The sequence below is a fragment of the Euleptes europaea genome, chromosome 18, assembly GCF_029931775.1.
Source record: "Euleptes europaea isolate rEulEur1 chromosome 18, rEulEur1.hap1, whole genome shotgun sequence".
In the NCBI taxonomy this organism is placed as follows: domain Eukaryota; kingdom Metazoa; phylum Chordata; class Lepidosauria; order Squamata; family Sphaerodactylidae; genus Euleptes; species Euleptes europaea.
The window spans coordinates 32,035,850-32,047,986 of NC_079329.1; the positions used below are offsets into that span (position 1 = coordinate 32,035,850).

General features: G+C 42.3%; 1 protein-coding gene across 1 annotated transcript; it reads right to left on the reverse strand.

The window, feature by feature from the left end:
* Nucleotides 1-1,854: 1,854 nt before the first annotated feature.
* LOC130490842 (vomeronasal type-2 receptor 26-like) lies at nt 1,855-11,869 on the reverse strand. Its single transcript, XM_056864647.1, has 7 exons — nt 11,652-11,869; nt 11,569-11,577; nt 10,332-10,500; nt 9,269-10,129; nt 8,090-8,317; nt 5,659-5,785; nt 1,855-2,768 (listed from the first exon to the last, which is right to left on the reverse strand). The coding sequence occupies exons 1-7, from the start codon at nt 11,867-11,869 to the stop codon at nt 1,855-1,857; spliced, it is 2,526 nt and encodes an 841-aa protein (XP_056720625.1).
* Between the last annotated feature and the right edge of the window lie 268 nt (nt 11,870-12,137).

A 12,137-nucleotide genomic window follows, 5' to 3' on the forward strand; every position in this document is an offset into this window, starting at 1 on the left:
TCCAGGATCCCTGGTCAGTCTGGCCTGGAGGAAAATTGCTTCCTGACCCCAAAATGGCAATCAGCATTTCCCTGGGCATGTACGAGAGGGCCATGAGAGCTGAACATTGACACAACCCTTCCTGCCCTCCCTCTCACAATCTGCCTAAGTTCACAGAATCAGCATTGCTGAGAGATGGCCGTCTAACCTCTGCCTAAAAACCTCCAAAGACGGAGAACCTCCCACCTCCCAAGGTAGCCTATTCCACTGAGGAATGGCTCTAACTGTCAGTTCTTCCTAATGTATAGCCAAAAACTCTTTTGATTTAATTTCAGCTCATTGGTTCTGGTTTGACCATCTGGGGCAACATAAAACAATGCCGCACCATCCTGTCTATGACAGCCCTTCAAGTTCTTGAAGATGGTTATCATGTCACTTCTCAGTCGTCTCCAGGCTAAACACACCAAGATCCTTCATTCTTTCCTCATATGACTTGGTCTCCAGACCCTTCACCATCTTGGTTGTGATACTTCTGGTTTTATCACATCCTGCTCCCTCCTAGGCCCCTCCCCAATATTTCTATTTAGAAAGACAACCACAAGTATGAATTCTTTCTGCAGATGCTCTCCGGAACTGCTGCAAATACCAGAAATACTCTTGTCCAGTAAACACAACAGAAGAAGTAAATCCAAGTACCATTCAAAAAGGAGAGATTTAATTATTTATTAACTTGATTTATACCTTGCCTCTCTCCCCAATAGACTCAAAAGAGCTTACAGCATTTCCCCTTAAATTTATCCTCACAACAAACCTGTCAGGTAAGTTAGGCTGAGAATATGTAATTGGCCTAAGGTCATCAAGTGAGTTTCCATGGCAAAGTGGGGTTCCGAACCTTGGTCTCCGAGATCATAGTCCAACACTCTAACCATGGCACCACTCTGTCTTTGTTTTAGACAACCATTGTGGTATAGTGGTTAGTGTGCGTAGGGCTGCCCACTCTGGCTTGGGAAATTCCTGGTTATCTGGGGTTAGTACCTGATGTGGGCAGAGGCTGGGGTGACAAGGGAGATCAGCAGGGATGTGATGTCATAGAGTCCTCCCTCTGAAGTTCCCATTTCCTTGGGGAACTGATCTCTGTATTGTGGAGATCTTCTGTAATTCCAGGAGAACTCCATGCCCCACCTTGAGAAAACGTATGTGTGTAAGACTGGATCTGTTGGGACCCCTCCTGAGCTAGAGTCAGCCCTGGGAACACACTCTTCTTCCAAGGAAGAACAGGAGAAGCCAGGGAAAAGTATGGTGTTCAGGAGCCCCCTAGCATCACTAAAGTACCCCCAGACCCAGAGTAGGGTTGCTAACTTACCCACTATGGGGGGCATTCTCTCTCTGCTGCCTCCCAGCCCCTGCTGTTGCTTAAAACAGTAGAGAGTGAGAATGGGGGAAGACATTGAGGTGCTGATGTTACTTCTTCCTAAGACCCAGAAGCAACATTACCGATGCCTAGTAAATCTTATGATGTCTTATACATTTTTAAGATGAATTTTGATTTTGAAAGAAGGTAAGGAAACTGAACTAAAATTATATAAACATGGGGTCCATTCTTTCAGTAAATCAACATTACCCTTTACTTTAATACTCTAGCACCTCATCAGAAGAGAAAGACTCTGAGCCATGTAGTCATGGCAATGTCTAACTGAAACGGAAATAGTTAATTTGTCACCAATGAATGAAATCCAACTATTTTCAGAGGTACTCTGAGAATGTAACACTGCTAAATCAAAAGCAAATCCAGTTAAGTTCAATGGGATTTCCTCCCTGGAAAGTGTCTTTAAGCATTGTTAGCCTTCGCTAATACAACTTGTTTGGAGCCAGAGACTAAGGTTCTGTAATGTTTTTTCTGCTTATTAGATATCCTCTCTTATTCAAGTCTGGCCTCAGCAAGATGATGTAGCATTTTGGGAAAAATATACAGCACAATAACCCAGCACTGGAGGTTAGAATAGAGAAAATCTCCACAGCCACCATGTGCTTTCCCTTGGTACTCAAGTAAGTTGGAATAAAGGTCACCCAAACACTGCAAAAAACCAACATGCTAAAGGTTATAAATTTGGCTTCATTAAAACTATCAGGTAATTTCCTGGCTAGGAAAGCCATAGTGAAGCTGACAATGGACAGGAAGCCCAGAAAACCCAGGACACAGTTAAACATGATGACTGATCCTTCGTTGCATTCCAGTACAATTTTCTCGTCCACTGAGTGCATGTCAAAATTTGGGAATGGTGGACATGTTGCTAGCCAGACAGCACATATAATGGCTTGAATAAGAGAGCTGAAAAGAACAATGCAGATGGCCAGTTGATTCCCCACCCATTTTCTCATTCTAGACCCTGGCTTGGTGGCCTGGAAAGCCAGAACCACAACAATAGTTTTGGCCAACACGCAAGAAACAGCCACTGAGAAGATGATGCCAAAAGTCATTTGTCGAAGGAGACAGGTCATTTTCTCAGGTTGGCCAATGAATAGCAAAGTACAAAGGAAGGAGAGCAGGAGGGAAATGAGGAGAGAGTAGGTGAGGTCCCGGTTGTTGGCTTTGACAATGGGAGTGTTCTGGTTCTTGATGAAGATTCTTAGTACAAAAGCTGTGATGAAAGAGAAGAAAATGGCCAAAATGGCCAAACTGAACCCCAAAGGTTCCTCATAGGACAAGAAGCTTATAACTTTGGGAAGGCATCGGTTCTGTTCATTGTTTGGATAATGATCTCGTGGACATTGAAAACAGTCATCCATATCTAAAAAAAGAAAATAGGATTTTAATGCATACAAAACAATAACCAACACCTAATCATATAATGTTGGTTAAACTTCAGAAATACGTTTTTGTTGCCTTTTTATGCAGTGATATGCAGAAGGAGCTGAACTCCTAGAACCTCACTGACCATGGCAAGCTCAGCAGTGAACATGTCTTGTCCACTGACATTACAAACTGGGACCATCTCCATCATTTTGGGGTATTCTTTGACATAGTCAAGTGGGGTAGTATACACAACAGCACACACACACACACACAGAGAGAGAGATTAGGGGTTAGAAGTTATAATAGTGATAGCACTAACATGACAGTCTTATACTCCTTGACATTCAAATACTAGGATGCAGTGGATGTACTGGATCAACTTATTTATTTATTTTTCTTAATAGAGTTATACCCTAAACCCTTAGCCAAGAAAGGTAACCAAGATTGTCTTTCAAACTGAAGATACAGGACAATAAATATATCAATATACAAAGTATCAGTATATCTAATTCTATATGTGGCCCCATCTGTGGATACTTACATCCAGAGATTGGGACCATGGACAGACAAGGCAGATCTTTCTAAAATTGTTTACAGTAAAATCTGAAATAAATATACATCACAGGGTTAACCCCCCCTCCAAATAATAGAAACCACATATGCATCTATAAGAAATGAATGCCCTCCCAGTGATCATTGTCAGGGTTGCTAGAAAACTACAAGGGTATTTCCAGACATCAAACCTTGGTGGGGAGGAGGATACAGGGAAAAGTGAAGTGTCCTCTGCAAGTCCTTGCAGGTTCCCCACTGTGCAACTGGGCCCAGCCCAGTGACTGGCATTGCAAAACTCAACCATAGCCATAGAAACTGCCAGGGGAAGGGAAGGAGGGAAAGGGGGACAGATAAAGTTAGGTTGTCTGGTGGGTGGGAAGGAAGGAGAGAAGGAAGCAGGAAAAAGGGAGAGGCTATGGGAGCTTTCAGAGAAGGAAAAGAACAAATAGTGGGGGAGGCAAATGAGTTGCCCCCAAAGGCCTTGTGGGTTTCCTAAAGGATGTTAAGATAATCAAATACCAATCTACTGGTGGTCCCTGGCTAGGGTTGTGCCTATCACTGCACCCGAACCGAAAATAAACCCAAAATTAGCAGTTTTGACAATATTCGGATTTTGGGTAGACTGAATACCAACATTTGTGAATCTGCCCGAAGCAGAATATTTGGCTTTTTTGGGTTCAGCTATTTGCCTTTGCTCAGATCACAGCTCTGTGCTTTCTCCCATTTTTCTATATTTGACTGGTTTTCTATACCTTATTTTTCTTGCATTTAAGCCTTTTCCTCAGTTTGGAAACTAATTTGCATGGACATCATGCTATGCACCCCAGATATGAAGGCAGCCCCCAGACTTTGAGGTGCCAGCCTGCCAATCGACTCTTCCCGCCAGTCCTCGGCAACGCTGAACTTCTGAACCTGAAAATCGATGGACTTTGCAAATGCTGGAAAATGGGGGGTGACCCCTTTGCTGGCCCATAAAATTGGACCCCCGGTCCCAAAGTTCACTAAACTTTGGTGACCATCTAAGAAGAGTATCTTGCAGCCACACTGTAAATTTGGTGACTCTACCTCAAAAAATGCACAGGAGTGACAAAAAAAAAATACCCATATACTATAATGGACCTGAATTTTTTGGTAATCCCAGATATAAAGCCAAAATACCCATATTTACTGGTATGGGTATTCTAAGGGATGAAAGGAAAGGAAAGGAAAGGTATGGGTATTCAGCTTGTTCTGGGTTTACTGAAAAAAAATCAGGCCCAATAAACCTGAAATTTACTGATTTTTTTTTTTTTTTGCATGACCCAGCCCAAAGAGTGTCCGGCTGGCCTCGGCCAGGGCCTTTTCTGCCCTGGCTCCTGCCTGGTGGAATCATTTTCTAATGAGACCAGGGCCCTGTGGACCCTTATGGAGTTCCGCAGGGACTTTAAAACAGCTATTCCACCAGACCTATGGTTGAGGCCAGCTATGGTTTTTCCTTATAAATGCTGACCTCCCTAGTTTACTCCACCGCTGGCTGAATATTACATCTCGCCTACAGACTATGCATCTGTTTGAACTGCCTTCAGGCCAGCTGTGGTCTTATACTGCAATTCACTGTGCCATTGAGAAATGCGATTTTAAAATGGTTAGGGCTGTTTTAACCTATTGTTTTAATTTATTGTTGTTGCTTTAATTTGAACTTTTATTCTATATTTATTGCTGTGTGAGCTGCCCTGAGCCCTGAGCTTTGCTGGGGAAGGGTGGGCTACAAGAATGATGAAATATATAAATACCGTGTTTCCCCGAAAATAAGACATAGCCATAAAATAAGCCGTAGCAGCATTTCTAAGCATTTGCTTAATATAAGCCATACCCCGAAAATAAGACACCCCGGGGCTGGTGTGGAGAAGATCAGGAGGAGCCCAGCTGAGCAGATGCAGTCTCCCGCGGTTGCTTCAAAGGCCCGGCAACCAGCGCGCCCGGGGCTGGGGTGGAAAAGACCAGGAGGAGCCCAGCTCAGCAGAGGCGGTCTCCCGCAGCCGCTTCAAAGGCTCTGCAACCAGCGCGCCCGGGCCTCTGGGGGCGGGGAAGACAGGAGGAGCCCAGCTGAGCCGATGCAGTCTCCCGCCGCCACTTCAAAGGCCCGGCAACCAGCGCACCTGGGCCTCTGGGGGCGGGACCGGAAGGGGGTGGTAAGGGGAGAACGGGAGCCGAGAGGGAGGACAGTTCTGATTCCCTCGGAATAAGACATCCCCTGAAAATAAGCCATAGTGTGTCTTCTTGAGGAAAAATAAATACAAGACAGTGTCTTATTTTCGGGGAAACATGGTAATTGTTTACGAAACAGTTCTTACCCGTCTCATTTGAAATCTTTCCTTCTGGACATTGTGAGCAACCAAAGCAGCAAAATGGCTCCCCTTTTTTCTTTGTCTTGCTATAACCCGGACTGCAGTTGTCATTACACACTGAAAGGGGGGGTGACTGTCCAAAAATGAAAGAGGATCATGTTTTAAGTATTTTTGAAGTATCTGTGTCATCAGTTCAGCTGTACATGTATAGCTGCTTAAATGGTATAATACCACTACTTCTCATGAGCACTTTCATTTCAGAGGGTAGCCATGTTGGTTTGCAGTAGAACAGTTGGATTGAAATCCAGTAGCACCTTAGAGACCCCCACGATTTTTTGGGGTATACGCTTTCCAGAGTCAAAGCTATCAGATATCTGATGAAGGGAGCTTTGACTCTCGAAAGCTTATACCTTGAAAATCTAGTTGGTCTCTAAGGTGCTACTAGAATCAGATCTAGCTCTTCTAATGAGCACAATGAGGTGATAGAACATTCACCTCTAGCCACATTCATTTTATAATATTGGCACAAGTAAGTATGTCCAGTGTGTCAATATTTAGTCCAATGTCTTATCCACTGAAAGAATAAAAAATGTTACTCCCACCCACCCAATATTCTAATTTGTCAGTATGTATTGCTTGTTCTACATCATGATTTTATGCTTCAGCATGTACTTTTGGTATTTCCGCCCTATGGTCTTTTAGATTTTCTGTTGTAAAACATATTTGTTCATAATTATTTATTCTGTCAGGTTTGATTCAGGAAACTCATTATCGATAAACCAACACATTGGGAGTCATCACGATGTAGAGTTTGTAGTGTTATGCTAGGATCTGGTAGATCAAGATTAGGTTTCCCACTTTGCCATGGAAGCTTCTCTTGAACCCATGACTCTCTTTCAGCGTAACTCACCTTACAAGGTGGTGGTTGTGAGACTAAAATGGAGGAGAGGAGAACAATATTGGAAACTCCTTTCATTCTCCATTAGAGAGAGAGAGAGAGAGAGAGAGAACAAACAAACAAATAATAAAAAGATATGTCTGTCCATTTGTTTGTGGCAGGCAAAATTCCTCAGAAAATAAAGCTGGGTACTTAAAAATTGGCTTCAGGCTTCAGAATGATTGTGGGAGTTGCAGGTTCAAAAATGAAGGTGATCAGAAAATCTTGGCCCGTACAATCTCCGGAAACTCTCTACTCATTGCATTAGAGGCTATGGTTGTCTCTGGCAAGCATAACTCCATCCATCCATCCATCCATCCATCCATCTTTCTGTCCAACTGTGGCTAGCATAATTCCTCAGAAAATAAAGCTAGGTACCCCAAATTGGTCACAGACTTCAGGGTGATGAAGGAAGTTGCAGTGCCAAACATAAGGGGATGAGAAAATCCAGGCCCACTTAATGTTCAGAAAAACCCATGCCCCCATACTTTCTCCATTGGAAGCTATGATTGTCTCTGGTAGAACTGCTCATTCAACATTCTAATGATGGTTAAATTGCACAAGAACATTCAGTTAAGGCATTGGTGAATATAGCAAGAATGGGCAGAACTCCTCGCAATAAATATATACATATTTAATCAGAAGAAATTACCGATTCAATAGCTCCTGGTAAGTGTGAAACAGATTATAGCCTTAAAGGTAGGGTTGTGCATATTGATAAACCTGAACTGAAAATTAACCTGAAATTAGCAGTTTCAGCAATATTTGGGTTTCAGTTTTACCGAACACCAAAACCTGGGAATAAAGGCAAAGCCAGATAGCCAATAGCCGAATCAGCGGAATAGGTATTCGGCTTTTTTCAACTTTGGCTTTCCCAGGCTTTTCTCTATGGGATTTTTTTTAATTTTTGGAGGTAGAGTCCCCAAATTTCAGGATAGCTTCATTTTTTCTCCTTGCATGAACCATGAAGTTTGGAGAAGATTGGGTCAGGGGGTCCAATTTTATGGTGTCCGGAAGGGGTCACCCCCTCCTCTATAGAGAAGCATTGTAAACTTTACCCCTTCCAGACCCCATAAAATCGGACCCTCTGTCGCAAACTTCACCAAACTTCATGGTTCATGCAAGGAGAGTCCCTTGAAGCTATGTTGCAAAATTGGTGACTCTACCTTGATAAATGACCTCCCAAGAAAATTTAAAAATAACTTACTCTTCACGGTCTGTAATGGCTACTTCCTCTCCAGTTTCAGTTTCCCATGAATGCTTACAATGGGCCTGCACAATTGTGGCATTTATGGAAATTGTGGCATTCATGGCAAACTTTTCCCACTAGTGAAATGGGAGCAGAGGTCTACTTTGACCATTGTAAAAGTGTATGTTGAGTATATTGTCACATGCATGGAGAAAAGGCATGTAGGATGAGGGTTGTAGTAAAGGAGGAGAATTGGATGAGATTAAGCAAATACCTTGACTAAATCTAACACTATATTTTAAGGACTCTACCTGGTTAAACCTTCTTGACCATATTATTGAATCCTCATGAATGGTGAATTTTTTCTCTGAGGGAGCATTTGGGTCTACCTTTCCAACTTTAACTCTCAAAAACGACTGATTTGGGAAAGTGATCCAGTTGATAATATCAAATCCAGTTAACAATTCTCCATTTTGGTCAAAAGATACTGTTTCACCAGCACTGTTGTTAAACATGACAGTTCTCAGAAAGTGGTGGAGCTAAATTAAACAAACAAACAGCACTTTGTAAGAATGTTCAAAACAGAAACTATACATTTATCTTTGCATCTGCATATGAAAGAAGAAGAGTTTGTTTTATACCCTGTTTTCTCTAGCTTTTAAGGAGTCTCAAAGTGGCTTACAATTGCGTTCTTTTCCCCTCCTCCCAACAGATTCCTTGTGCCGTAGGTGGGGTTGACAGAGTTCTGAGAGAACTGTGACTGGCCCAAGGTCACTCAGCATGCTTCATGTGGTGGAGTGGGGAATCAAACCCAGTTCTCCAGATTAGAGTCCATCGCTGTTAATCACTACACCATGCTGGCTCTCGGCATGGTGTAGTGGTTAAGAAGTTTTATGTCTGTGTTGGGGTTTGGAGCGGGAGGGTATACTGATTAGTTCATTGTCTTGGGCTGTACACTAGGGTAACTCTCAGTGTTACACAATGAAGTTAATGGTCTTTTATGCATGGCTGTTTCACTCGCTGTCACCCCTCCAACTTTGTGTTGATTATGCATGCCCCCACGTTTTGCATTTCCCCACGTTTTGCTCGGGTTTTCAGAGACCTGTTTTATTTTGAATTTAAAAACACGGGCAAAATGTAGGAAAATGCAGGGGGAGACCCAAAGTTGTCAGAGGGGTGACAGCGAGTGAAACAGCCATGAATAAAAGTCCAATGATTTAATCAGTTGTGTTGCAGACTAGCTATTGTAACCCATTCATTAGGTCTCATGTCTTTCATGCATGGTACAGAGGTAATGGGGCATGACCCAAGAACGGAGTTCAGTCACAGTCACAATGCATACAGTCTCTGCTTCTAAGCCTGAAAGCATGGTATGCATTGAATACAGTTCTCGAAAGTCCTACTGTGGCAGAGAGACAGCACTCCAGGAAATCTTCAGTTTATGGTGCACCCATAGATAAGACACAACTTTATCAGTTAATCTACATTACCTGCCACAACTCTTGACTTAGGACCTGCCTGCTCCCTTTATCCACCTTTGTTCTATATTTCAATGTGGATGAATGTCTGGCATACAAAGCGTGTGCCACAGAATAGACTGCATTGTAGAGGCTGTAGCTGTGGCCAGTCATTTTCATTTCAAAGACGGTCTCAGGAAGAGTCTCCAGCTTCTCCTGTCCAGTGCAGATTTCACCATCTTTCCCATCTCCCATGGAGCTCAGCAATAAACATTGAAACGCCTCTTCCCAAAAGTCACTGATAAAGCCATCTTCTTTCTCCATGGTGGGTTTTCTCATCTGGACAAATTCATGGAATCCTAAAATCTCTTTTGAGTAAACGGCAAAGGATAGGATCCCATGGAGAAAGTCTACATTCCAATCTCTCTGAAAGGGAAGTGAGGTGAAATCCATCTGGGCAGCCAAAATCCAGACTTTGCCTTTTGTTTTTATTGAAATGTCTTCTAATATTAAAAAGTGGTCAATTGTTCTCAAAATCATCAAGGTCTGAATATCACCATGTACAACAATGGCAGAAGCAGTGCTATTCATGGCAGTCTTGTACGCCTCTGTGCCTTCAATTGCCATTTCTATGAAATTATTGAGAAAGGATGTTATTGGTAACATCTCAATGAAAGCAAAGCAGACACCATTTTGGGAGAAAGAGGAAAGGGCGTTCTGTAGGAATTGCTTTGCACTTTCAAAATCCAGATAAAATACCCCAATCCACACCCATCTGAAATACAGGAGTAAGTGGAGAATCCCCTTAGACAGATGGTCCCCATTTGGGAACATCCAGTGGGAGAAAGGAGCTTGGTTTTTCTCGGTCATAACTGAAGAAGAGCCATATGTCAGCTAAAGAAAATAAAGGGGGCGGGGGAGATGGGAACGTTTTGGTCATATTGGGAATGCATCAGGATATTTATTGAACCTCACTGAAAATAAAGGAATTTATCTCCAAAGAGAAAGTTTATCAACCCCCCTCTCAAAAAACCCTCAAAGGAAGGAGAGGCATGAATAAGTTATTGATGTCCCATGCTTAATGCATGCATCTTACCTGTAAAACCTTATAGGTGCTCAAAACATTTGTCATGTGGAGATCTATGTCAGTGCTAGGTCCTCCTATAACTGCTACCAGATTGTTCTCGGTGTCACACTTATAGTTAGCGATGAACCTGCTCCTAGTTGAGAGAAGTTCCACTGAAGCTTGATAGGTCCTGCTTGCGCTGAAATAGTTATTATAAATGTGGAAGCCCAGGGTGATGTTAGGCAAGATCTGTGGATTGTCATTGATCTCCTTTACAGCAAATTCCAAAGCCAGGATGTGCTGGTAGAGGTGAGTCGCTAGCCTGCAATGAAATTTATATGCTGCAAAATCCCTACTTCGGATTATGATAATCACCACTGTTCTATATAATATACATTCAAATAAGATATTTTCCTATCATAGAATGCTTGGTCTCAGATTTCAAGTGGAAAAGAACTATTTAAAAACTCCAACTTTTGAATCAAACCAGTTCATGAAATTTGGTCACACCCCTAAAGTTCTCTTTGTATTAGCCATAAACTGCACTGATGTGGAAGGTATGCGTTAGCGTAGACAAATAAATAGAAACATAACTAAAACCAGACCAAAGTCATTATTTTTGAACTTATATTAGACCTCTTTTATATGGATTTGTAACACTGTTCTCCACGTTAGAGAAAAGTAAAAAGAGAAATATACTTAATACTCATTCTCTCACAGAGGAGTTAAAATGACAAGGTAGTTCCTGAAATTTGCTATACAGTAGACCCTGACAAGTAGTGGATTAGTGACTCGCAATTTCACTTATTTGTGGCTTGCAGGACACTACCTTGTTTTTACTCTCAGCATACCATCATCACAATCATTACACACATATATGCTGACAAGTTGCAACCAACTTCTGGTGACCCCAAGAAACGCACTTTCAAGGCAAGTGAAAAGCAGAGGTACTTTGCCATTGTCTTCTTCTGTAGAGTCTTTCTTGGTGTTCTCCCTTCCAATACCAATCTTACTTAGCTACTGAGATCTGATGAGACCAGGCTATACCATGCCACCTTCTCTTCCTGCCACAATCATTACATCATTACATTTTGCAGAAAATGTGGTTGATTTGCTATTGGGAAGCAATAACAAAACCATCACATTTTCTGCAAAATGTACCGTAATCGAAAATTTTGAAATATTGCTAGAATTATCAAAACGTGACCCAGAGACCCGAAGTAAGCACATGCTGTTGGAAAAATGGCGCTGATAAACTTCCTCGAACACCCAATATCTGAGAAACACAACAAAGCAAAGAACAATAAAACAAGGTATGCCTGTATAGAATTTAAAAGCCCAAGCCCTCACATGAGATCATCTAAGAGGTCCTGAGAGGGATGTCTTACAAATGTTGTAAGGTCAGAAAACATATAAATTTGAGAAATAATGCCACCAATGATGAGGTCTCCTGACTGGAAAGATGAGTGAAAAATTTGAAGGGGGTCGCCCATGGAACATTTAGCGATAGGAACCTGGCAGGCCATTTGAGGTAGGGCCAGCAATACTACCACAGCAAATGTTACCATCATCACTCTGGTTGCCCCTCACTGTCATTTGAATGTCCTCGCTTCACCATCACTGGAATGACCAATCTTTTGTGTCGATGGAAACCAGGACAGGACAGTGGCAACTATCCGTGATCAGGCTCCTTTGGCCCTGTCTGTCTCTAACAGCTTCTTGGGGGATATAAATAGCATTTGTCACATTTTTGGGGAGGTTTGTTAGTGTCCACAGGCAATCCCTATGGACGCTGGAAACAAAAGCAGAAATAATTTTTGTTCATTCGGTAATTAC